Consider the following 26,263-nt stretch of genomic DNA (forward strand, 5'->3'; position numbering starts at 1 on the left):
TATTCTCCATCCAGTTTTGTGCCCTTGCTGGAGAGGAGTTGCAATCATTTGGAGGAGAAGAGGCATTCTGGATTTTGGAATTTTCAGCATTTTTGTGCTGGCTTTTCCTCATCTTCATGGATTTATCTACCTTTGATCTTTGAGGCTGATGACATTTGGATGGGGTTTTTGTGTGGGGTTTTTTTATGTTGATGTTGATGTTGTTGTTTTCTGTTTGTTAGTTTTTCTTCAAACAGTCAGGCCCCTCTTCTGCAGGTCTACTGCAGTTTGCTGGAGGTCCACTACAGACCCTGTTTGCCTGGGTATCACCAGTGGAGGCTCCAGAACAGCAAAGACTGCTGCCTGCTTATTCCTCAGGAAGCTTTGTCCCAGAGGGGCACCAGCCTGATGCCAGCCAGAGCTCTCCTGTATGAGGTGTCTGTTGACCCCTGTTGGGAGGTTTCTCCCAGTCAGGAGGCTCAGGGGTCAGGGACCCACTTGAGGAGGCAGCCTGTCCCTTAGCAGAGCTGGTGCTCTGTGCTGGGAGAATCCCTCTTGTCAAGATCATCAGCTGTTCTCTTCAGAGCTGGCAGGCAGGAACAATTAAATCTGCTGAATCTGTATCCACAGCTGCCCCTTCCCCCAGGTGGTCTGTCCCAGGGAGATTGGGGTTTTGTCTGTAAGCCTCTGACTTGGGCTGTTACCTTTCCTCAGAGATGTCCTGCCCAGTGAGGAGGAATCTAGAGAAGCAGTCTGGCCACAGCTGCTTTGCCTTGCCCAGCCTCCTTAGCACTGTCAGGGAAAAACCACTTACTAAAGTTTCAGTAATGGCAGATTCCTCTCCCCCCACCAAGCTAGATCATCCGAGGTCAATTTCAGACTGCTGTGCTGGCAGTGAGAATTTCAAACCAGTGGTTCTTAGCTTGCTGGGCTCCGTAGGAGTGGGACCCACAGAGCGAGACCACTTGACTCCCTGGCTTCAGCCGCCTTCCCTGGGGAGTGAACGGTTCTGTCTAGATGGGGTTCCAAGTGCTTCTGGGTATGAAAAAAAACTCCTGCTGCTACCGCTAGCTTGGTGAATGCCCAAACAGCCTCCCAGTTTTGTGCTTGAAATCCAGGACCCTGGTGGCGTAGGCACACGAGGGAATCTTCTGATCTGCAGATTGCAAAAACCATGGGAAAAGTATAGTAACCAGGCCGGGTAGCACAGTTCCTCACAGCTTTCCTTGGCTGGAGGGAGGGAGGTCCCCAGCCCCTTGAACTTCCCTGGAAAGGCGACGCCCCACCCTGCTTCTGCTGCCCCTCTGTGGGTTGGACCCACTGCCTAATCAGTCCCAGTGAGATGAACTGGGTACCTCAGTTGGAAATGCAGAAATCACCCGCCTTCTGTGTTGGTCTTGCTGGGAGCTGCAGACCAGAGCTGTTTCTATTCGGCCATCTTGGCCCCTCCCTGGATGTCATAAATATTGTTCTTAATCAAAACTGTGACTTTTGAATGGTTTAGGTTTTACCAAGGCTGTTTTCTCTTTTATGAAAAAATTATTCTATTACAATTGATGACAATTGATAACTAGATTTGATGAGGGAAAGTGCCTAGTGTCTACCAGGTGATTGGTGTCTAAATTTTTAAAAATTAAAGATCATTAAAATTCATCATACGTTAATTCCTTAATGCTGAGAAGACAGCTAATGAGGCATATATAAAAAATTACAGTGTGTCATTTTATGATTTAACAGTGCGGAGGGTTGGTTACATTATTTCAGCTGATATTACCTATTTTGATAGTCTTCATAATAATTGTGAATTTTAATTCCTACATTAAAAATATCAATCTATTTGAGATTTCACTTGCTACACATCAATAAGGGTAAGCTAGTAGTCACTTGCAAAAAAGCCTCATATTTCTTGTTTAATAGCTATAGTTCAGTGTCTTAAAAATGAATGTTTAATCATACTACTTCTTAGTCATGGAATTTTAGCAATAAAACATGGGGCTGCGGTGCTTTATATCAGGCCATCAGTTTAAATACGAATTGTCTAATGTGCACCTATCTTTTTTTCTTGTTTTTAACAGACTTGTGGAAGAAAGCAAACTGATCCCACTCATTTTTGAAGTAACTCTGGTAAGAACGGAAATATGCATTTGAAATTCAAATGAAATTTTGAAATCGTAAAGGTTTTAACCATGTTGTATGACTGTGTTGCTAACCCTGACTCTGCCCTGAAGGATTGTATGTCCATCATTGTCACACTTAACCTCATTGGACTTCAGCTTTCTTATCTGTAAAGGAATGTCAAGCTCTGAAATTAATGTAGGGCTACTGGCTAATGACTGCCTTCTTTCCACAAATCTTTTACATTTTAGCTCTGTTGTATTACACAATATATATTTTCTAACATGGATTACTTTATCTGAGGCTGGTTTGTATAGAGAAGGAAGAATGATTATTGCTACACTTCAGTATGAATATTCTGGTGCTCAGTATGAAGCCCTCTGACTCTGCAGTTACTGGTTACCAGATCAGCAGTTTTATGCCTGTGGTCAGAAAGTTGTCTTCTTCAGAACCTACAATAGCTTAGCTTCCATACACCATTTTTCTGTTCACAGAATACAATTTAATTTAAAACCATCTGTTAAAGAAAATCTTTCCTCTGTGTTTCCTATGTGTAGAGAATAAAATGGGATGCAGGGTCAACCTTCTTTGTCTCTGATAAATCCCTAATTATACCAAATACAGATCTATGAATTAGGCTGAAAATTGAGTTGGTGCTTGCAAGCAAGTGCCCATTGCCAAAGAAAGGTTCTCTTGTGCCTGGGTTATCCTCTTTTCCTAAGTACTTTACCTCCCTAGCTCAGTAACAGCACAAGGCACAACAGAGGGGGCACTTCCCCAGCCAGATCCGCCTGACTTACCTTGGTTGTCAGTGGGGGAGCATTAGTTGTGATAGTCTGTTAACCCTACACATGGGAAATCAACTTTCCTTAATCATCTTAAAATATTATTCTATAAATTGTTTGTGTGATGTCATGTCCATATGGTGAAAACTTTATTTTTCTTAGCTGCAGATTTTCAGGAGAGCTGAGTGGGTTTGTTGAGCTATTTGCATTGGATGGGGAGTAGAGAGGGGAATGGGTACTATTCCCAAAGCATGTTCAGGTGACAAGATGACAGAGGCCTTGATGAGTGGAACATGTAAAGTTAGAGCCTGGACTATGTTGCTTAGAATTGTGAAAAGGGATTTTAGAGAAAGGATAGAGAAGAGGCAGATGAAGAAATGATCAAGAGCTCTCTAATGAAGATGTTAAAGTTTCACCAGTGATATGGATATGTGTATCTTTCCACCTTCAGTCAGATACACATTATTTGCCAATTTGTTATGGAGTTGGATTTGTTTTGGAGGACAGCGGTCTAGCAAACTGCTGAGTTTGGCCACATGGTTGGGTATGGGGCAAGAGCCAAAGCTGTCCAAACTCAGCCACATTTGAATGCATTTGGAAAGAGACTCATTTTATAGACATCCTAGAGCTAGAATGGGCCTTAATGGGTCTACATGATTCATCCTTTTGCTGTAGCAGGAGGGCTTCTAACACGTTAGATGAATATAACTCTTTTTGTGGCTGACAGACCGTTCTTACCTTATCCTTCGGTATAAAATCTCAACATAAAAAATGCCTTTTGGTAGGTTACGGAACACCTTCATACGTGATTAATCTCTGTATACTGAACACCCAATGAGTGTTTTGTATTTTACAAACCATAATAAATGTTTAAATAATTGATTAATGCCACAATTTGAACCCTTGTCATTGTGGTGTAGCTGTCATAGGGAATGGATAGAAGGTGACATCTACCCTCCGGGTCACCATTTTAGCCAGTCCTGAGCCCTGTGGCCTTGCAGGCATGTCAGGGATGGTACTCTTTCTCTAACCAGAACATTTCTGTCCTCAGATTTCTTGTAGGACATTATCTGAAAAAGAGATCTTGCTGCTAAAAAGTAAAGAAGAAAAGTGTTGGAAAACACTACTTTATGAGGCAGGAGTTTGATGTCCTTGAAGAACATTATTAAATTCCTATTCTACTTTTGTCTTTTTTGAGTTGAATAATCTTAACTTTTTTTCTGTGTAGAAGTACATTTTTCAATTGATGAAATGTCTTTGTAGCAGTTATCCTGTGAACTATTACTTGTCCTTTTAAAATTGTCACCAAGCTAGATATAATACAGTATTTTCTTGATTCTATGATGCACATTTTTTTTTCAGATTTTAACATTTCTGAAACTGAGATATACTTTCCAAATCAATGCTGTTTTACAGTTGCTTTCAGCCAGGTGACCTGGTTGTCATTGCCTTAACCAATTTATTTCAGTTTTATTTTCCTCTTTATAAATGCCTAAAAGTAATATATTATAAAAATCTATGTCTGAATAAGTCTAAAAGAGCTCTTTCAATAAAAAGAATATAAAAATTCTAAGTAATAAGAAACCATGTCATAGTTTAATTGGCAGCATTTTTCTTTCTTAGTGCTTTATAAAATAATGGTGCATCTTAGAACTGATGGATTTCAAGTTTCAAGGAAGCAGTATATATTTCAATTTGGTTTGGTTTCTAAGTTTGAGGGCCTTGGTGGTGTCTAGCATATATATGGCAGCTTCTTTGCAGTGATTTGATCAGAACAAGGCATGATGAGAAGATTGTGTGGGGCTCTGCATGCTCGGCTGCTACTTACGCCTTCTGGCTACCCATTAAGAAAACAGCGAAACAGCATTTGATTCATTTAGCCGGTAGTCTACTGTGACCTCCTGATGACTTTTTTCTTTACTCTTAGCCCATCCCTGTTTTCCAGCTTCTGTCTGATGTACTGAAAACCTGCTTATGAGCTTTGTAACTTCCTTCTTCCTTTCTAGAGTTTCTTCTATGATGTGCTCCTCTCCTAGATGTCTTCCATTAAGAAAGTGAGCCTGTCTTTTCTGATGGGCAGGAATTGCAGGCAGCTTCTCTGTTTTTTTCCTGTAGTTATGCAGGTAGATGAAGTGGAGGGACTACAATTCTGAATTTGACATCTTATCTATACAAAATAGTGAAGTGGAAATCTTAGGAAGAACAGACATTTCTGGAGTTGTGTGGCAAACCACAAGCTCCAAGTATGGATTCAAACTGGTTAAATAAATAACCAATTGAAATTAATTTTTATTATTTTGGAGAAAAAATAAAAATTATCTCCAGTTGTCACTACCTACTGAGGAGGCACAGTGCTACTTCCTATCTGGAGGACTAATGGGTAGGCCCTCTAAGTTCACGTTGCAGGGAGAGAGTGATGTGTGTACACGCATGATCAGGTAGGAGCATTATAGGAGCTGTTACGAAGCTAGGTATGGAAAGCTGTGGACTCCGGGGAAGGAAGTGACCAACTCTGGGAGAAGTAGGGGAATCTCACAGAAGGAGTAACCTTTGAACAGGGCTTTGGGGGAAGAGGAGGAGGTATTTTGAGGGAAGGAGGAGGAAGTTCAGCTTGGGGAATGGGAAGGCTAGGTCAGTGTACTCAATGCTGAGTATACTTGGCTCTAGTATCCTTATGGGATTGATTCTAGAAACCACCTTCATACTAAAATCTACAGATCCTCAAGTCCTTTGCACATCCTCTGTATACTTTAAATCATCTTTGGATTACCTATATAATACCTAATGGAATGTAAGTGCTGTGGAAATAAGTTGTTACACTGTATTTTAAAATGTGTGTTACTTTTTCTTGTATTGTTATTTTTAATTTTTTTTCTGAATATTTTTGATCTGTGGTTGGTCAGGTGCACGGATGTGGAACTCATGGTTAGGCAGGGCTGACTGTCCTTAGATGTGCCCAAGTACAGGGAGCATGGACCATGGAGAAATGGTAGGAAATGAGGGTAAAGGGTAGTTTGGGATGAAATCCTATAGGGCTTTATACTGTGGTTATTTCTTATTTGTTTGGCTTTGCAAATAATTTATGCTCTTTAAAATCAGACAGTATCCTCTACTTGAAAAAAAATGTCTAGAAACCCTGTGCTTTAGGAGGCATGTGCAATGAGGAGGCAGGCTGATTGGCTACAGGTTTGGGACTCAGCAAGAATCAGGCTTGAGTCATGGGCATGTACTGGAAACTTGAGTGTCCACGCTCCCTCAGTCACTAGAAGATTGAAAGGGTGGAAACTCTGTTCTGGGAGTTTCTGCAAATTTTCACCAATGAGGTTTTTGAGACCACTCAAAGGGACTGTGGGGCTGGGAACATAAGATACAGAACAGGTCTCAGATGTTCGATCCTATGTCCCAGGAGTTCTAACATCACATTCAGGGCAGAGAGTGGGCAGAATGTTTTTAATCCTGAGCTCTAGCTTCAAGTTTCCTGGTATTTGGCAGGCCAAACAGTGGAGAAAGCCAGGTAGCTGATGGCTTACAAAAAAATTGCTGTTGTGGGAGCTGGGTGCTGTTCCCCAAGCAGAGCCCCCTGGGTGAGACCTCTGCATTTTCATTGGCAGCACAAGGCAGATGCACTGGACAGGGAGTGGAGCTCAGGCAGCCTACACTGGATTAAGCTAAATGCATTTGTATTATAGTACATACAGTCTTCACGGTCTACTGCACTAAGGCAGTCTGCACTTGTTTAATAAATGTGGGTTCCTGAAAAATGAGCCATCAGAAGAGTCCATTGTCTTGGCTTTTGAGTGCAGAATTGCTGGATGCACAGGATGGAGGACTTATTTTTTCTCTCTTCTTTTTCAAAAGAGTATAAGTTGCTTTTAAATGTGCCTTAAGTGTGAATTTGGATGTATCAGCCTTTGGAGTTTGCTATAACTCTAATCTTTCTTCATTTTATTTCCGTGGTTGATGTTTTGGCCTACTTCAGTAAATCATTTTAATGCCAAGTAATATAGGTAACCTCTGTTTTATTGGAAAAAAATATTCATGGCAGATTTTCCAATATGTGCCAAAATATTGCTGTCTTGATATTTTATGTGTCTATTCCAAAATAAACAATTAAAGAGCAATTTCAGTGGCAAATGTTAACAATAAAAATTGGATTAGCAATACACTAGTTTGACAGTTATATTGTTTTAACAATTCTCAAGGATAGCAGTTGAAGCAAGCTTCAGTAAATCTTTCAAGTCAACTGTATTTTTAGAAAAGAGTCTCTTTATGGACCCTTGAGGCCTAAAGTATTTAATCACTGCGACACCAATGTCGTATAGACAGACGGTCACATTACATTTAAGGGATATTTTCAATCCTGTGCATCCATCAGGCTTATAAAATTTGCTCCACTCTACTTGTAACTCAACAAATATGTAGTGGTTCTTAGAGAATGTTAAAAAGAGAAGTTCCTTATTTTAAGAATCTACATGCTTATGTTAAATACACCATTAACAAAATTTTGCTATGCACATGGGTAAAAATTTCTATAATAAAATAGAAAATAAGATTTAAAAATATATATATATTGGCCACGCACAGTGTAACTCCAGCACTTTGGGAGGCTGAGGCAGGTGGGTCACTTGAGGTCAGGAGTTCAAGACCAGTCTGGCCGACAGGCAAAACCCCATCTCTACAAAAAATAAAAAGAAGTTAGCCAGGCGTGGTGGTGTGTGCCTGTAATCCCAGCTATTGGGGAGGCCGAGGCAGAGAATTGCTTGAACCCGGGGGCAGAGGTTGCAGTGAGACGAGATCACACCACTGCATTCCAGCCTAGGTGACAGAGCAAGACTCTGTTTCCAAAATATATATATATATTTGAATTTTCTTGTCTTTACTTTTTTTTTTTTTTTCTTTTTGAGATGAGGTCTCACTCTGTCACCCAGGCTAGAGTGCAGTGGCACGATGGTAGCTTATTGCAGCCTCAAACTCCTGGGCTCAAGTGATCATCCCGCCTCAGCTTCCGAAGTAGCTGGGTCTGCAGGGGTGTGCCACTGTGCCTGGCTAATTTTTTCTTAGTGTTTATAGTGATGAGGTCTTGCTATGTTCACCAGGCTGGTCTTAAATTCCTGACCTCAAGCAGACTTCCCACCTTGGCCTCCCAAAGCGTTGGGATTACAGACATAAGCCACTGCGCCTGGACAGAGAACAAGATTTGATTAAAATTTCAAAATGCTTGACTTAGGAAGATACTTTTAAATTTATACAGTTAACACCTGTTGAATGCAGGCGATAAATCTACATCTATACCCATTCAGGGCTTTTACCGATTGAAGAATGGATCCATATAACAAATTTTTGTTGTATGCAAAGACGACTTTATACACTGCTAACATATACTGCCATTAAAGTACATGTGAAGTGTTTCTTTTGGGAATGAAAATGGATTTGTATAAATCCCTTCTTGGTGGCTTATGTCATAAATACATGTTTGCAAAATAACTTTCTTGGGCTGGAGTACAGTCTATTGATACTGGATTGAATGAAGTGAAGCTGCTCATATGACAACTGAACAATAACTTTAGTCTGATCAGCTCCACATTACCTGAATAAATGGGCTGAACTAAGTACAATAAACATATTAGTAAATGTGGGTTAAATAAAGCATAACTAGTTTCTGCATAATTAGCCAAATAGATTTCATTGCGTTAAAAACCATATGTTGTACCCAATGAAAAAAAAGCTAAAATAGAGCTTAGTATATCTGTGGCCAGGTACAGGTTACATGTTAAGAATGTGTTACATGTAACTTCTCCCAAGCCAGTAGAATCTTGAGTTTTATCATCATTCTTGTTTCTAGTTCTGCTCTACGTTCTGTTCACTTTGAGGAAATAGTACATATACATTCTTCCTTCTCTCTAAAGGACAGTCTAGTTAAAAAACACAGGAGAGAAGTAGATAAGTGATAAGATGTTGAACAATGTACTTCCCAAGATTAGAAGATTTTATAGTTTTTGTTTTTACTTCTAATTGATTCAGGAACTGGAAAATGAAATAGTAGGAAGGGCCAGTGTTCTTCAGTGTGATGAACTCACAAAAGGCAGTGGATGTGGCTCCCCTGAATTCTGGCCATGGCGAGTGATACCACTGAACTTCTTCCCTAACTCTGGATAACCTAACTCTCAGTTACATTGGCCAACTTTGGTTTCAGGCTTGTGTTGAAAAATAAAAGGCTTACTGTGGTCAGGCATTGCTCCATCACACTACTCCCAAAACATTTATATTTGGAGTTCTTTGATAGATGGAACAAAGTAAAATGACTGATTGTAAATGCAAAGAATTACTGGAAAAGCCTACTGTGAAATCAGTGATTACTCATTCTCAATATGAAACCAATGAATATTACTTTTTCTCGAAATTACTCAGTAACACATGACCCTATAAAGTTTATTCATGAACAGAAACAACTGAGATTACCCACTTTTTAAGAAAGTAGAAATGTCAGCAAAGAGTTACTAGTTTTGATTAAATAAAGCAGCAAACATCTATTAGCATTTCCTTTTGATGCTCTTTGCATTTGTTTTTTTGGATGAGCAAGAAAAAGAAGAATTTATGTGCTTACCCAGAGCTGCAAAGGATTTTCAGACTGAGCCAGGAAATCTGATGTACTAAATCAGTTTACAGATTTATGGGAAAAATAGCTTTTAAAATAGTTCTAGCAGGTGAAATTGCATTTTGGATTTATTAGAGATACCAAACTGGAAAAAAGACTGATACAAAGTCAGTAAGGGCAAGTTATTACATAGAAATTTTAGGTTTATCTTTTTTTTGTAACAAAAACAATACACGCTTGTAAAGGGTTTAAACGACACAGAAATGTCTAACATAGCATGTGGTGGTCTCTCATAATTTCATGACTTATAGCTAGCGGATGTTCTCCTCATTATTTTTCATGCATGTATTGTATGTCTTTTGTCAAAAATGGGACCGTACTGAATATTAGTTTGTATCTGTCTTTATAATGTCCATAGCAGCAGTGGTAGAGTGTGCATGTGCGTAAGTGTGCATGCAGGCATGCCTATGCCCATGTGTATGCCCATGGGCATTTTTTATTCTATTTAATGACCATGTAATATTTATTGTATTTAGTATAATTTGTTTAGCCAGTCTCCATTGATGGATGTTCAAATTTCTCTCCAACTTTATAACGTGGAAAAAACGAACAGGGTATCTTTGTCATACCTTTGTCTACCTATGTGAGTTTCTATAGGATAAATTCTTGAAAGTTGAATTGTTACACTGAAGTATATACGTCCTTTATATTTTAATGTTACACTTCAAAGGGTGATACCTTTATAGCAGTGGTGTACAGTAACGCCTGCTTTGCCACACCCTTAGCACAATTGAATATTTTCAGTGTTTTAAATTGTCAATTGTTTGTATTTTGACCTGTTTACTTTTCATTATGAGAGTCAAATTTATCAGTGTTTTTGCTCAAAGCTTATGTGTTTCCTAGCATGCTTAGGAAGGACTTCTTCTCCTTCAAAAGGTTTTAAAATATTTTTCTTCTATTTTATACATTTCTGGCTTCATAATCAAGTTGCAAATCTTTGCTCCAAAATAAATTTGTTGTAAGGAATGAGTACAGATACAACTTATCCCTTCCCCTACATCTCCTTTTCACTATCATCAAGCTAATGTTGCAACAGTGTTTATTGATTTAATCCATCATTATGGTGACTGGAGACCCCTCTGTATCACCATATACAAAAATTAACTCAAAATGGATTAAAGACTTAAATGTAAGACCTCAAAATGTAAAACTACCAGAAGAAAACCTAAGAGAAATGCTTCAGGACATTGATCTAGGCAAAGATTTTATGAGTACAACTACAAAAGCAGAAGGAGACAAATGGGACTATATATATCAAATTAAAAAGGCTTCTGCACAGCAAAAGAAACAATAAACAGGACGAAGAGACAACCTGTAAAATGGGAGAAAATATTTGCAAAGTATTCATCCACCAATGTCCAGAATATACAAGGAACTCAGTTTAACAGCAAGAAAACAAATAATCCGGTTAAAAAATCTCTGAATAGACATTTCTCAGAAGATATACAAATGGCCAAGTTTATGAAAAATGCTCTACATCACTAATTACTGGGGAAATGCAAATCAAAACCGTGATGAGAATCTTACTCCTATTAGAATGGCTATTATCAAAAACGACAAAAAGTAACAAGTGCTGACAAGGATACGGAGAAAAGGGAACTCTTATACACTATTGACGGGGATACAAATTAGTACAGCCATTATGGAAAATGGTATGAAGATTTCTTTAAGAACTAAAAATAGAACTACTCTATGATGCGGGAATCCCACTGCTGGGATTTATCCAAAGGAAAAGAAATCACTATATTGAAGGGATACCTGCATTCCTATGTTTATTGCAACCCTGTTCACAATAGCCAAGATATGCAGTGAACCTAAATAGATAAATGGATAAAGCAAATGTGGCATGTATATTCAATGGACTGCTATTCAGCTATAAAAAGAATGAAATCTTGTCATTTGCCTTTGGTTTTATTGATTTTTTTAATTTTCGATTTCATTCATTTTAACTCTTTGTTTTGTCCTTTTGTTTCCTTTGGGTTTCATTTTTTGCTCTTATTCTGACTTTTTAATGTAGAAGCTTAGGTGATTGGCTTGAGACTTCTCTGTTTTTTCAAATATAAACATTTAGTGCTAAAATATCCCCCTAAACACTGCCTTAGTTTCGTCTTACAAATTTTGATGTGTTATCTCTTCAGTTTCACTTAGTTCAACATAATTTAAAATTTTCCTTGTGATTTTTTCTTTGGTTCATGGATTATTTAGAAGTGTTAGTTTCCCAGTATTTGGGGGACTGTCAGATATATATTTTATTGATTTAAATTTAATTACATTGTAGTTAGAGAACATGGTTTGCATTATTTGCATCCTATACAATTTCTTCAGATTTGTTTTATGGTTGAGTATATGGTCTATTTTGGTAAATATTCCTTTTGTATATGTAAAGAATGTGTATTTTGCTGCTGTTGGAATGTTCTATGAATGTCAATTAGTTAAATAGGTTGTCATTGTTGTTCAAGTCATCTTTATCTTTACCTGGTTTTCTGTCTAATTTTCTGTCACTCATTGAGAGAGGGGTGACACAGTATATAGAGTCTCGTATTATAAGTGTGGCTTTGACTGTTTCCCCTTTTGGATCAATTTTGTTTTCTGTTTTGAAGCTCTGTTATTCCATGTAAAAATTAAATTTAGGATTTTATGTCATCTTGATGAATCGACCTCTTTATCATTATGAGATGACCCTCTTTATCCCTGGGTAGTACTCTTTGTCCTGAAATTTATTTTATGTAATATTAATATCACTACTGCAGCTCTTTTTGGTTAGTGTTAGTGAGACATATTCTTTTCTATTCCTTAACTCTTAACCTATCTATGCCTTTATATTCAAAATTGTTTTCTTGAAGGTAGATGTAGTTGGGCCTTGCCTTTTTTTCAATCTAATAATATTAATCTTTTAAAGGGGTTTAGAACATTTTTATTTAATACAATTTTTGATATTATGTTTAAATCTTACTACTAGTTTTCTATTGTACCTTCTGTTGTTTTTCATCTTTTTCTGCTTTCTTTTGGCTCAGTTAAGTATTTTTTTTTAATGGTTGGTATAGTTTATAATATATATGCACCTTTAATGTATTCAAGTCTACTTAGTGTCATATAAGTAATTATGTTGATGTAATAGTCACCTCCAAGTAGACTACTGGACAAAGTAGCTGAGAGCTCATTGAACATAAAGGATCACAGATCAAATTTTAACAGCTCACATCACATGATTTATTAAATCAAGTACGCACAGTGAGAAGCAAGGGGTAGGGCAAGTGAGCACATTTTAGGTATGGTGCAAACAGGGTGACGTACATGCTGCATACATCCTGGGGAATAATGTGTTTATATTTATCCCCTCTCTGCTGCATCAGCCTTCTTCAGAGTTGAAATTTGAGAAAGAAAGTCCATGGATAGAAGGTATCCTGGGTCCAAAACACATATTTACTGTATAAGACAGGCACAGAGACATGTAGAGTTGGCCCTGGCTATAGCTTGACAGTGAACTTGCTGAACATCCATGAATTTTATTGGTGTTTCTTAGGCAAAGAACACACAGGGCCTGAATAGATGTCATCAATAAGCATCTTCATTAAAACTTCATATATGCTGCCTGTTTGGTGCTTCCTGTATGTTTGGTGTATTATGAATATGTAGGGCCCAGATATTTCATGTATGTTTAGTGACTCTTGAATGTTATGTATCTTTTGGTCCTTTCATTCATTTCTAATTCTGTTTAACACACATATACTCCATATGTGACACATAAGCTTCCTACATTGTTTTTTCATCTGTCAGAACGACATATTCTCAAGTAATACAGGAATGTACTTTATACCACTTCATGTCTTACATAAGAAACTCATACCAGTATACTTTTATTTTTAGTGACTTCCAATTACATGTATCATAAAGTCCCACTCTTGCAACACCCTCCATGATCTGGCCATGGTTGCCTCTCTCGCCTCATGTCATCTCTCTCTTTCCCTTCCTGATTATGCTTTTACCACATTGACCTCTTAGTTTACTAAATAGGCTATGCAGAGGCCTACTTTTTTCTTACCTGAGGACCTTTGCTTTTACTATTACCTCTCCTCAGCATGTTTTTCTCCTGTTTCTTTACATAGCTGTTTCTCAACCTTCCATTTTCATAGGGGCCTTTCTTCTTTACTTCATCTAAAGTAGTCCCATGGGAGTAAATGGCTGTGGCTGTCTCTTTAGCCTCATCTATCATCTGGCACACACTAGTCTTAGGTGGCCACTCGATATGTATCTATTGAATAGTTATGGTATAGGGAAGTATTATTTTTAATGTAGTGCTGGATTTAATAGGCACATTTTAAAGGATTTTAAAAATACATTTATAAATGAAATTGGTCTGTAGTTGTATTATCTGTTAATGCTTTCTTAAATTTTTTATTTTGAAATACTTGTACTTTCACAAGAAGTTGCAGAGATAGGACAGAGAAGTCCCCTGTACTTCACCCAGCCTCTTCCAGTGGTTATATCTTATAAACTATAGTACAATATCTGTATCAGAAAATCTGCATTGGTACAATGTGTATACATATCTCAATTTGTATGACTTATTGAGGTTTGTTTTGTCTTTATGTTCTATGGATGCCTGAAAAAAAATGTGTATTCTATTATTCACTGGGGTATAGTATAAAAGTTGTTTAGATCCTGTTGCTTGATGATGCTGTTGAGTTCTTCTGTATCTTTGCCGGTTTTCTTTCAGGTTATTCTGTCAACTGAGGAGAGAGCAGTGTTGGAGTCTTCGACTATAATTGTGGAATTATTTGTTTCTCCTGTATTGTCTCTCTCCCAGTTTGTACTTCAGTGTTTTACACCTTTGTTGCTTGTTTCATACATATTTAGAACTGTTATGTCTTCTTGGTGAATGGAATCAAAATGATAATTTTATTATTTTATAATTATGTAGTGTTTCTGTATGTTCCTGTTAATTTCTTTCCTCTGAAGTTTATTTTTTCTGATATCATTATAGCCAGACCTGCTTTCTTTTAATTAATGTTTGCATGCTATCTCCTTTTGCATGTTTACTCTACCTTTATTATATTTTAAGTGAGTTTCTTGTATACAACATGTAGTTGGGTCATTTATTAATCTATTCCACAAACCTTTCTTTTCAGTGTATATTTAGACCTTTTATATTTAATCTGATTTTTAATGTTTTACATATTAAGCCTACCATTTTATTTTATTTTGTTTTTCTCTTTTGCATTTTGTTTCCTGTTTTCCTGTAGATTATGCGAACATTTTTTAGATTTTCATTTTTATTTGTAACATTTTTGAGGGTTTCTCTTTGTATAGATTTGTTAGTGGTTACTGTCCTCTCTGTATCATATTAGAAATAAGTAAGTTACAGTCTACTAGTTTCATCATTTTACCAGTTTAGATAAAGTATAGAAATCTTATCTGCCTTCACAGAAATTTCTTTTAAAAATTCAGCTCTGAAACTATATGATGATGGTTCATTTTTAGGAGATTGTAGTCCTTGGACTGCTATTAAAAATTTTTGTATAACTTTTTATTTTAGTGTAGTTCTGGATTTACAGAAAGGTTGCAAAGGTAGTATAGTGAGTTCCTGTATGCTCTTACCTAGTTTCTCCACTGTTAAGTTCTTACATTACTGTGCTATATTTGTCATGATTAAAGATTCAATACTTTATTCAGTTTTCACTAGTTTTCTTTCTTCCTCTCTCTTTTCTCTTCTTTTCTTCTCTTTTCTTTCTCCTTCCTTTCCCCTCCCCTTCCCCCCTCCAATCCTCCTTCCCTTCCCTTTTCCCTTCCCTGTTCCTTTCCTTTCCTTTCCTTTCTTCTCTTCCTTCCCTTCCCTTTCTTTCTTAGAGACAGAGTCTTGCTCTGTTATCCAGGCTTTAGGTGCAGCATGATCATAACTCACTGTAATCCCAAATTCCTGAGCTCAGGTGATCCTACTACCTCAGCCTCTTTAGTGGCTGGGATTATGGGCACTCACCACCATGCCTGGCTAATTTTATTTTACTTTTTGTAGAGACAGGATCTCACTATGTTGCTCAGACTGGTATTGAACTCCTGGCCTCAAGAGATCCTCCTGCCTTGGCCTCCCAAAGTGCTAGGATTATAGATATAAGCCACCATGTCCAGCCCAGATTTCACTAATTTTCTATAGTATTTTGTTTTGTTTTCCAAGACCCATCCAGAACACCACATTATACTTAGTCATCATATCATCTTAATCTCCTCTGATATGTGGTAGTTCCTCAGACTTTCCTTCTTTTGGATGACCTTAGTGGGTTTGATTTGCACTGGTGTTTTGAAGAATGTCTCTTAATTCGAGTGTGTTCTTTTTTGTTATATTTTTGTCATGTTAAGATAAGCATTATTGGTCTGGGGGAGGAAAACCACAGAGGCGAGTTATCCTTCTTATCACATCATATCAAGGATGCATACAGTTAGCATGGCCTGTTATTGATGTTAACCTTGATTCTGTGGCTGAGGTTTTTCAGGTTTGTCTACCGCAAAATCAGTCCCCTGTTTCCTTCTCGCCCTCCAACCTACAATTTTTCTAGTTTACTCTTTGAAAGCAAGTTTCTAAGTACTTCTGACACTCAAAGAATAGGAAATGAAGCTCTATCTCCTTGGGGGCAAAGTAGCTACATAAATTATTTGGAATTTTTCCATACAGGAGATGTGTCTTCCCTCCCACATTTATTCTCTGACAATTTTTAAAATTTCTTCCGTATTGTTGTGTCTTAAAGTGATTTTTCTTATTTTGGAAATTTGAGGTTTTTTCTAGAACACTATCACTTTGTTATTAGAGTAGCATTATATAAAAATATTTTTAATGTCATGATTTACCCTGTCATCTTCCTAATTTGATAATTTGTGACTTCACCCACTTTGTTTATGTTAAGATAGCTTAGTGTTTTATTTAACTTAATGGGTTTTTTCTCCTAAGGAACTAGCTCTTGAATATTTTTACTCTATTATATTGTTTTATAAAACATCTTATTCCTTTTTTTAAATAAGGGTTTTGTTCTTTTCCTGATCTCTTGATTCAAATGCTTATCCCTTTATCAATTTTTCTTGTGTAAAATAGGCATCTGTTTTTGTCTTCTCAACTAGAGCTACCTCTATTTCCTTCGGAGTGTGCTAGGGAGAGAAGCAAGTGGGAAGTGTTATATGGAAGTTTTCTGTGTGACTTGTGGCAATCATTGCTAAATTCAGTCAGCTGGTTCATTGCCAGTTCTGGGGTTAGAGAAAAGAATGAGCACGGGACTTGGCTTTGGTGAGCTCGCGGTTTACTGTGGAGGCAGATGTAAATCCACAGTTATAATCCAGTATAGTGTAAGTTATTGCAGAGACATGGTGGTGCCATCTCTCTGATGTGGGGTGATTAGAACCCCCATCCTGGAGAGAGGGGACACTCTGTTGAGCATGAAGTGTTGCAATTTGCAGAATGGACAATGTTGTTCACAAGCTGCAGCGTATACTTGCCATGTTGCTTTCCCCCAAGTATATATGCATCTGTCCTTTCTTTGCTTGGAAGACTCTTTTTTCTGCTCTCCTATCAGAGTGAACTCCCATTGGTTCCTCTTCTCCAAGACTCTCCTGACCAGGTCAGATTTCTTTGTCACAGGTGCAACCCATACTTCTTTAGAGCAGTTGTCACAGTTTGCAGTTGTACATTTGTTTTGCGTCATTAGTTGATTAAACCCCACCAGTATATTACTGACTTCATATGGCAGGAACTATGTTATGTTTAGTCATCACCTGCACATAGATCACTGACTGGCGATATTAGACACTCAGTAAGTACCTGCATGAGGGAGTGACTAGGTAAGGGGGGGTGGTGGTGGATGGGTAGATGGAATGTAGACTGGGTCCAGACTGTGACAAGCTTTTAGTCTGTGCTAAGGAGTTAGGACTTTATCTCGTGTCCTCTGATGAGCCCTGGAAAGCTATTAAATAAGGATTTGGTCATTAGATTTGCATTTAGAAAGATCCACCTAAGAGTCATATGTGTGAGGAACACATTTTGGAACATAAGAGTAAAGCAATGTTAGTGGATAATGCTTGTTTTTGTAGATATTAAGCAATAGCTATTATTCAGTAACTTTCTCATTTTGAAAATGTCTTTTCTGCCAGGCACAGTGGCTCACGCCTGTAATCCCAGCACTTTGGGAGGCCAAGGCAGGCAGATAACTTGAGGCCGGGAGTTGGAGACCAGCCTGGCCAGCATGGCGAAACCCTGTCTCTACTAAAAATACAAAAATTAGCTGGGCATGGTGGCATGCACCTGTAACCCAGCTATTCAGGAGGCTGAGGTGGGAGAATTGTTTGAACCCAGGAGGTGAAGGTTGCAGTGAGCCGAGATCGCGCCACTGAACTCTAGCCTGGGCGACAGGGCGAGACTCCGTCTCCAAAAAAAAAAAAAAAAAGCGCCTTTTCTGAGCAGTTTTCTGTGTTTACATACATTCTGTCCTGTGATGTGGTTTTCAAAGTTTGTACCTTTGGCAGGCAGAATACTGCTCCCACCCTCCAAGATGTCCATGCCCTAATCCCTGAAACCTGTGAGTATCTTAGGTTACGTGGCAAGGGGGAATTAATGTTCCAGATAGAATTAAGGTTGATCAGGTGACCTAAACATTAGATTATCCTCATCCTAATCAGCTGACCTAAACATAAGATTATCCTCATCCTAATCAGCTGACCTAAACATCGATCATCCTCATCCTAAACAGCTGACCTAAATATTAATTATCCTCATCCTAATCAGCTGACCTAAACATTAGATTATCCTCATCCTAATCAGCTGACCTAAACATTAGATTATCCTCATCCTAATCAGCTGACCTAAACATTAGATTATCCTCATCCTAATCAGCTGACCTAAACATAAGATTAGCCTCATCCTAATCAGCTGACCTAAACATTAGATCATCCTCATGCTAAACAGCTGATCTAAATATTAATTATCCTCATCCTAATCAGCTGACCTAAACATTAGATCATCCTCATCCTAAACAGCTGACCTAAACATTGAGCATCCTCATCCTAAACAGCTGATCTAAATATTAATTATCCTCATCCTAATCAGCTGACCTAAACATTAGATCATCCTCATCCCACGGCCCAATGCAGTCAAAAGGCTTCTTCAGATGTGGAAGAAGGAGATAGAAAAAGGAAGTGTCAGAGTGACATGATGCACTGTGAGAAAGACTCAAGTGGCCATTGCTAGCTTTGATGTTGGAAGGGTGCCACAGGCAAAGGAATGCAGGCTGCCTCTAGAAACTAGAAAAGGCAAGAAAACAGATTTTCCCCTGGAGCCTCCAGAAAGGAGTGCAGCCCAGTGGACACCTTGATTTCTGTTCCAGTGAACTGTCTCAGACCTCTGACGTCTAGAACTGTAAGATAGTCAATTTATGTTGTTTTAAGCCACAACGTCTGTGATAATTTGTTACAGCAATAATACACTTACGTAATACCACTTACTGTTCTTTTTATAGTAAGCCTACCATGTGAGTAATCATGAAAAACAATATACAGCAGTCTGTAGAAGCAGCGACTGAGATTAAATGTGAACTCTTGTGTGTGTGTGGGGGTGTATATGTAGGGGGTGGGTGTGTATTCTCTGGGCCATAAAAATAGCCACATATATTTGATGATGTTTCTTAGATTAGAATTTATGATATTTTTTCTAATGCTGTTCCCACATGATTCACGTGTGAAGAATTCCTGCTGTGCCATATAACTGTGGCAATTTCTAGGTTTCATTGTAAAAATGATTGATTTTGCTCTCCATGACAGTTCCCTTTGAAATATATTACTTGCATGCTCTGGGAGATGGCTTACATATGTTTTTCTATCTGTCTGGTCTCTTGAGATGCTCTGTATCTGTTGAAACACTGGATTTTTATTTTATTTCACCAAACAATGTTTGATAGCTTTTCTTATAGCTCCAGTTGAGCTATTTTTAAACAATATTTTAGAGGGTTTAGTTTGCAAGTAAGCAGTGCTGTAAAGGTGTTTAGGTAGATGACTGGGCATGGCAGGCTGAAGCAAGGGTAGGTGTTTCCAACTCTCCTCTGGTGGCTGATTGGGAGGGAGTGAGGAACTGGTCACGTGGGACCAGGACATCTCTGCTTTAATCAGTTTTGCATGTTGGGGATTTTTGTAATGTTCACTAGGTCCACTCATCCCCAAGGGGCCTTAGAACTCTTGAGGCTTATTAGCTTGAGCCCTTTGGGAACTCGGGATCTGCCAGTACTGAAAGATGTGCTTAGCAAGGAGTTTTTTCAGAAAGCTATTTTTGGTTTTACTTTAGGGAAATGCGTGTTAAGAGGATTCAGTGCACCTGCCATGCTTAGGAGTTTGTTTTTTTCGCTTTTCTCCACGTGTTGCATTGCAAATTGCAAATTGAAGTAGACTTCGCCTGTACTATGAAGGGCTGCTCCCCTCCCAAAAAATCTCTAGGTTTGTGTTTTGAGAAGCATATCTCTTTTTTGTCTTCCTTAAGAATTATCCAGTGGTAAATCAGCCTTCTTGGGGCAGTAATCAAAGAAAAGCGATTACCTGTGGGCAGCGCTGTCTCATTGTGCTCAGAAACCTCTTCTTCCCTGATGGGTTTTCTTATGTGGTCAGTCAGTACTCACTCTTCGTGGCCTAGGCAGTGAACCCAGAGGACAGCACAAGGTGGTCCTCTGTGGAACTCACTGTTTGTTGCACCAGAGACTTGATTCTGTAGGTGCCTGGACTATCTGCCTAAAAAATTCAACCTGGGATGGGCTATGCAGAGGTGGAGAGAGATTATGTTACAGAGCTAACTTTCACTTAAGAGATAAGAGATAGCTGTGAAATTTGCCGTGTCTTGATCTGTGCAAGGCCCTGCAGGTTTTGAGCCTAAAGGGAAAAAAGCCACCAATGTATTTCCCTTGGTCCACACAGAGAAAGGAAGCTCCTTGAGCCATGTTGTTTCCTGGAGAATCGTTTGGCAGGGTCCAGCTTCAAGAGAGCAAGTGTGAGTCAGCTTTGGATGGTCTATGGTTGACACATAAGGATTTACCTTGAGATTTTTCCATTATGCTCCACCAGAGAGTGGGGAGACTACCCCTCCCAGTCACCTCCATGCTGTGTGAAAACGGGTCCTCACAGGACTTTACTTATGACTCCTGAGAGGAGTGTGTGCAGGAGGGGTGGCCTGTTCTCCATCCTGACCACCAACCCCAACCCAAGGGAGCTGCAACAGAGAGACCGGGGTGGGATGGCACCTATATCTAGAGTGTAGAAGTCAGGGATGCTACTAAATAGTGTACAGTGCACAGAGCAACCCCCAAAACAATTATCTGGCCCACGATGTCAATAGTGCTGACATTAAGAAACCTTACACTAGAATCAGGCCCAGTTTCTTCCTTTCTGTGATGACGTCTGCCATCTTTCTTGGTGACTTTCATTTTCATGTGAATGGTCCATCCTGCACTTTGGCCACTCAGTACCTCAACTGTCTTCCAATGTTCTATTCCATCCCCCTACATACCCCTCATGCACACATTCCATGGACACATCTCTGACCTTGTGATCTATCATAATTGAACTACCTTTATGACCTTGATTTCACACATCTCACTCCGAATGCCACCTCCTGTCCTTCCAGCTCACCCATGACAGTTCTCTCAGGAATTCTTTACCCTCACAGAAATGTCCAGACCATTGACCTAGCCATTATCATTATCTTCCCAACTCTATGTCTTCTCTTCCCTTTCTTAGCTTGGATTCCATGATTTTGCCCATATCAAGCCCTTGAAAACACCCAAATTTCCTTGACCCCTTCCCTGTATCTTACTCATCTGTCAGAGCAACAGCTTTTATTAAGCCCAACTCCTAACTCTCCTTCACCAGCACCTGAAAAATTAAAATCTGCTGGAGAAAAATACACAATTATACCAGCTGGTTTCTCTTTAAATGACTTGACTATATCTCAGCTGGAAATTCATGCTGCTTTATGTGTATTATTCCTGCCCTCTAAAACAAATGCCCCCAATGTGCAGCTGCCTTAAGCTTTATTGAGACATGAAGTGTTCCATTCCAACACCAAACCTGTCAACCTGCAGGCAAGTATACTCATACTCCTGTCTTTCTTTCTTGTCATCCCCCTGATGTAATGACTAGAATATCCCTGCTTCTATCAAAGCCAAACCAAGTCATCTACTTGTGCTCTGGGCCCATTCCTTCTTGCCTTTGTAAGGTCTTCTGCTGTTAATTAACTTCTCTGACTCTCTTTTTAGATCTTGTTAGGAAATACTAGGGATACTCTTAACTCCACATCCCTCTGCAGTTATTCTGTCATTTCTCTGATCACCCTCACAGCTACATTTCTTGAAAGAATTGTCTTTGGCACTGTTGTTTCTTTGACTTGTTATTCCCTCAGCTACTTAGTAGGTTTTTTGGTTTCTCTTCTTTACTGAGATCGCACTTTTTGATGTCACCAATGACTATCACATTGGCAAATCCCTTAATCACCTCTCTGTTATTACTTCCTTGGCTTGAAAATAGTTCTTAATAAAATGACCACCCTCACTTGTTGAGACATTCTTCTGTGTTGGCTTCTGTGGCACCACAACCTCCAGTTTCCCTCCCACCTCCCCAGTACAACGTCTTAGTCTCCTTTGCTGACTCCTCAAGCTGTATCTGACCACGAAGGTTCAGAGGACCCCAAAGCTCTGTCTTGGAACACCTTTTCTTTTTTACCTACACACTTTCCCGTAAGTAAATCCATCTATGCTGGTAGCTTCAAATATTCTTTTATTAGTAATCCTTCATTAGCCTCCTTTTCTAGGATTACTAGGTACCTTTTACCCCGCTCAGTGCCCCGAGAGGCTGGCCAGCCAGCTGTCTAACCTGGTCTCTGTAGCTTGCTGGCTTCTAGTTGGGTTCTGCCAGAAGTTGACCCTGGCAGGATCAGCGGGCAGGAGGAGGAAGAGGTCAAGTCACTTCAGGCCCAAGGGGGTTACTGGCTGGTCTCTGGGTGCTTTACCACCCCTTGCAGGTCCTCTGAAGCTGGCCTACACATCTGTAGATCCCCTTCTTTAAATTATTTTCAGTTAAACCCTTTTGAGTGTGTCATCTGTTATGATCAGTGTGCCATCTCTAATCTGAAAAAACTATCCTGAGTATCATGAAAATATCTTAGACTTTATGGAGCCAAATCGATCTTTTGATCCTGCACTCATTGCCCTTCCACTCACACACCAAAACTGCTTCTTCCACAGGTTTTTCCTGTCTCAGTGGCATGTATCTCTCCCTAGCCATATAATACAGGCTGGGATCAGCCTTTCTTCTCCTAAACATAGCTTGGTTTGTCTCCTTTTCTCCATCTCCATTACTCTTGCCGTAGTCCAAGCCACCATCCTGTCTCAGCTGCACTGCTCTGGTGCCTGACTCATCTCCCTGCTTCTCCTTTCATCTCCTCTGCTGTTTGTGTTCCATTTAGCTAGATTTGCTAGATTTGATTTTCTTACAAGTGGGAATTATATATTCCTCTTCAGCTTAAAACCTACAATGGCTTAACATCCAATTGAAAATCCAAATCTCTATAACTGGGGCTATAAAGCACCACTTCTGTCCCTCACATCTCTCTTCCACCCCATCTCATACCATTTACCCCTTCACCTGTATTCTTCAGCCATAGTGGCCTTCTTTTATTTTATTTATTTAATTTTATTTTATTTTTAGAGATAGAGTCTCATTCTGTCATCCAGGCTGGACTTCAGTGGTGTGATCATAGCTCACTGCTGCCTTGAACACCTGGGCTTGAGATCCTCCCACCTCAGCCTCCTAAGTAGCTGGAACTGTAGGCACATGCCACCATGTCCAGCTAATTTAAAAAATGTTTTTATAGAGATGGAAGTTTCACTGTTGCTCAGGTTGGCCTGAAACTCCTGGCCTCAAGTCATCGTCCTATCTTGGCCTCCCAAAGTGCTGAGATTATAGACATGAGCTGCCATGCCCAGCCCATAGTGCCCTTCCTGTTTCTTGTGTGTATAAGTAAGCAACTATGCATATTTTGATTTTCTGATGGCTTGCATGAATTTAAAATTATATGTTCTATGCCAGGAAATAACATCTAAGAAATAACTTACAAAATTTACTGTCTTTTTAAAATAACTCTGCTTGCCCACCTGCCTTCCTTCTCCTTCCCTTTCCCTCCCCTCTCTCTCTCTCTTCTCTCTTTTGACACAGTCTAGCTCCGTCACCCAGGCTGGAGTGCAGTGGTGCTGCCTCAGCTCACTGCAACCTCCGCCTCCCAGGCTCAAGCCATCTTCCCACCTCAGCCCCGCTTCCCCCTACCCCTGTAGCTGGGACTGCAGATACATGCTGTGACAGCTGGCTAAGTTTTTTATATTTTTTGTAGAGACAGGGTTTCACTGTGTTACCCAGACTGGTCTGAGCTCCTGAGTTCAAGTGATCTGCCCGCCTCAGCCCCCTCAAAGTGCTGGGATTACAGAAGTGAGCCGCCGTGCCCAGCCAGGCTATTTTTCTTTTTACACAAGTGGTACATTTAGATCATCATTGTATAAAAACTCAAATATAAAGAAAAGCCTGAAGAAGAAAATAGAAATTAGCTATGACTCTGTGCCCAGAGATATTCATAGTTAGCATTTATTTTAGTGTATATATTTCTGTGTATCTCTCTCTCTTTAGTTATTGATGTAGATATAACTGTCAACTATAGCCAGTCATCTCTGTGTGTGGTTCCAGCATCCATGAATTTCAGTTACCATGGTTTGGTTAAATAACTCCAGTTCCCCTGCAACATGGTTCAGATTTCAGTTACAGATTTCGTGTGTGTGTGTGTGTGTGTGTGTGTGTGTGTGTGTGTGTGTGTGTGTAGGGTATATGGTGAGTAACTGCATAATGTACAAACTTGCCTGGTAGATTTTCAATCAACAAATCACTAAATAAGAGATGCGCATCATGATTAGTGACCTATCACATCACTTCTTTCAAAGTCTTTCAGTGATTTGTCACTTTGCCTCAGCTCTTGTTTAGACAGCAAAGTGGGTAGCTGTGTTTTCTCCTTGTCTCTCAGTGATAAACTCACATGACCTTTTACAAAATTGGATAGTTGAGAGACTGGCCAAGAAAAATAAAAATTCAGCAAAGAAACAAAATATGATAATACTGGAAATGAAATTTGAATTAAATATAAGGGTAGTTAGGGAAGAAATAGCTGATTGTGGTAATGGTGACCTGCTGCTTTCTAGAATTCCTAGGTATGCAGCCAGAGGAACTTGGTGAAGGTGAACTTGTTGACATTAGTGAGGAAAGTGGTTGTGACAGAAAGCATGAGGATGTCCCAGAGGAAGTGACATCAGTTAAAAAAAAATCAGCATTAATAGAACTCACAGATATTTCACAAGATTGAAAGCCCAAAGGATAAAATGTTAGGAGTATGACAGTTTCCCGAGGCATAGATAAAATACTCACTTTGTATCATAAGTGATATGATAAAGAGAAGGTTAACACCTTTTAATTACTCTTCATAAGTGTTTACAGAGAAATAAAACACGTTAATTCTCAATGTTTCTGTTTTAAATTACAGTGTACTAAAGTGTTAGGTTTGCTATTTTTTACTTCTCTATACATTTATAACTGATAAGAGTTTTTAATGTTTTGGCAACAAATTTTATTTTTATTGTTATTTAAAAAAATTTTTTTATTTCCATAGGTTATTGAGGAACAGGTGGTGTTTGGTTACATGAGTTAAGTTCTCAGGTGATTTGTGAGATTTTGGTGTACCCATCACCTGAGCAGTATTCGCTGCACCCAATTTGTAGTCTTGTATCCCTCACCCCTTTCCCACCCTTTCTCCCTGTGGGCTTTTCCCAGTACCTTAGGCAGCCTGCCCCAAGGACCCCTGTGAGGCAAGGCAGAAATGGTTTCCCAGGGGACCCAGAGAGCCCACAGGGCTTTTCCCGCTGCTTCCTCTACACCTGTATTTCACCCGTCTCTCTAAATTGACTCAGCTCCAGGTAAAAGTCAGAATCTTCTGTGATTTAGACCTTCAGGTTCCCCAGTGAGGGTGTGTGTTCAGGGGCGGATGATCCCCGCTTCCCACTTCCACAGTTGGGGCACTCACAGTATTTGGGGTGTCTCCTGGGTCCTGCAGGAGCAATCCGCTTCCTTCAGTGGGTCTGTGGGTTCTCTCGGCTTTCCTGATTTATTCCTGCAGTAGTTCTGGAGCAAAAGTTCCTGATGCAAGACTCCATGTGCTGCTCTGTCCATCCAACTGGGAGCTGCAATCTGTCCTGCTTGCCATCCGTCATGATCCTCCAGCGTCCCTTGGCAACAAATTTTAAAGATTATGGAGCAATTGTAATTTTTTATCTATTAATTATTAGTGAGATGGCTTTGTACAGTTCAGCTGGTATGGCCATTTTAATAGTCTCACATGAACTGTGCAACGTGGGGGCTGCCTAAATATAACAATTATCTGTATTCTTATGGCCAAATATTTGCCACATAACACATTTTACTTATACATATGTTATGAATCTGATCATACGTTATTTTTAACCTTATCCAGTTATTTTAAAGAAATTTAAATATAAAAATAAGTTTAAAAAATATTTACTCATATCAACTGCCTTAGGAGACCTTCATTCCTTTGTCTAAATCCAGCTTGTCCAATCTGCGGCCCAGGACAGCTTTGAATGTGGTCCAACACAAATTCGTTAACTTTCTTAAA

General features: G+C 39.2%; 1 protein-coding gene across 8 annotated transcripts in view; it reads left to right on the forward strand.

Annotated features, from left to right (window-relative positions):
* ULK4 (unc-51 like kinase 4) overlaps positions 1-26,263 on the forward strand; it is a 769,027-nt gene that overhangs the window by 400,816 nt on the left and 341,948 nt on the right. For all 8 annotated transcript variants that reach the window (XM_063611260.1, XM_063611259.1, XM_063611278.1 and 5 more), the window contains one exon: positions 2,055-2,103. In XM_063611260.1, the coding sequence (XP_063467330.1) occupies positions 2,055-2,103 (49 nt within the window). The remainder of the gene's footprint in view (positions 1-2,054; positions 2,104-26,263) is intronic.

Source organism: Symphalangus syndactylus, chromosome 1 (genome assembly GCF_028878055.3).
Source record: "Symphalangus syndactylus isolate Jambi chromosome 1, NHGRI_mSymSyn1-v2.1_pri, whole genome shotgun sequence".
In the NCBI taxonomy this organism is placed as follows: Eukaryota; Metazoa; Chordata; class Mammalia; order Primates; family Hylobatidae; genus Symphalangus; species Symphalangus syndactylus.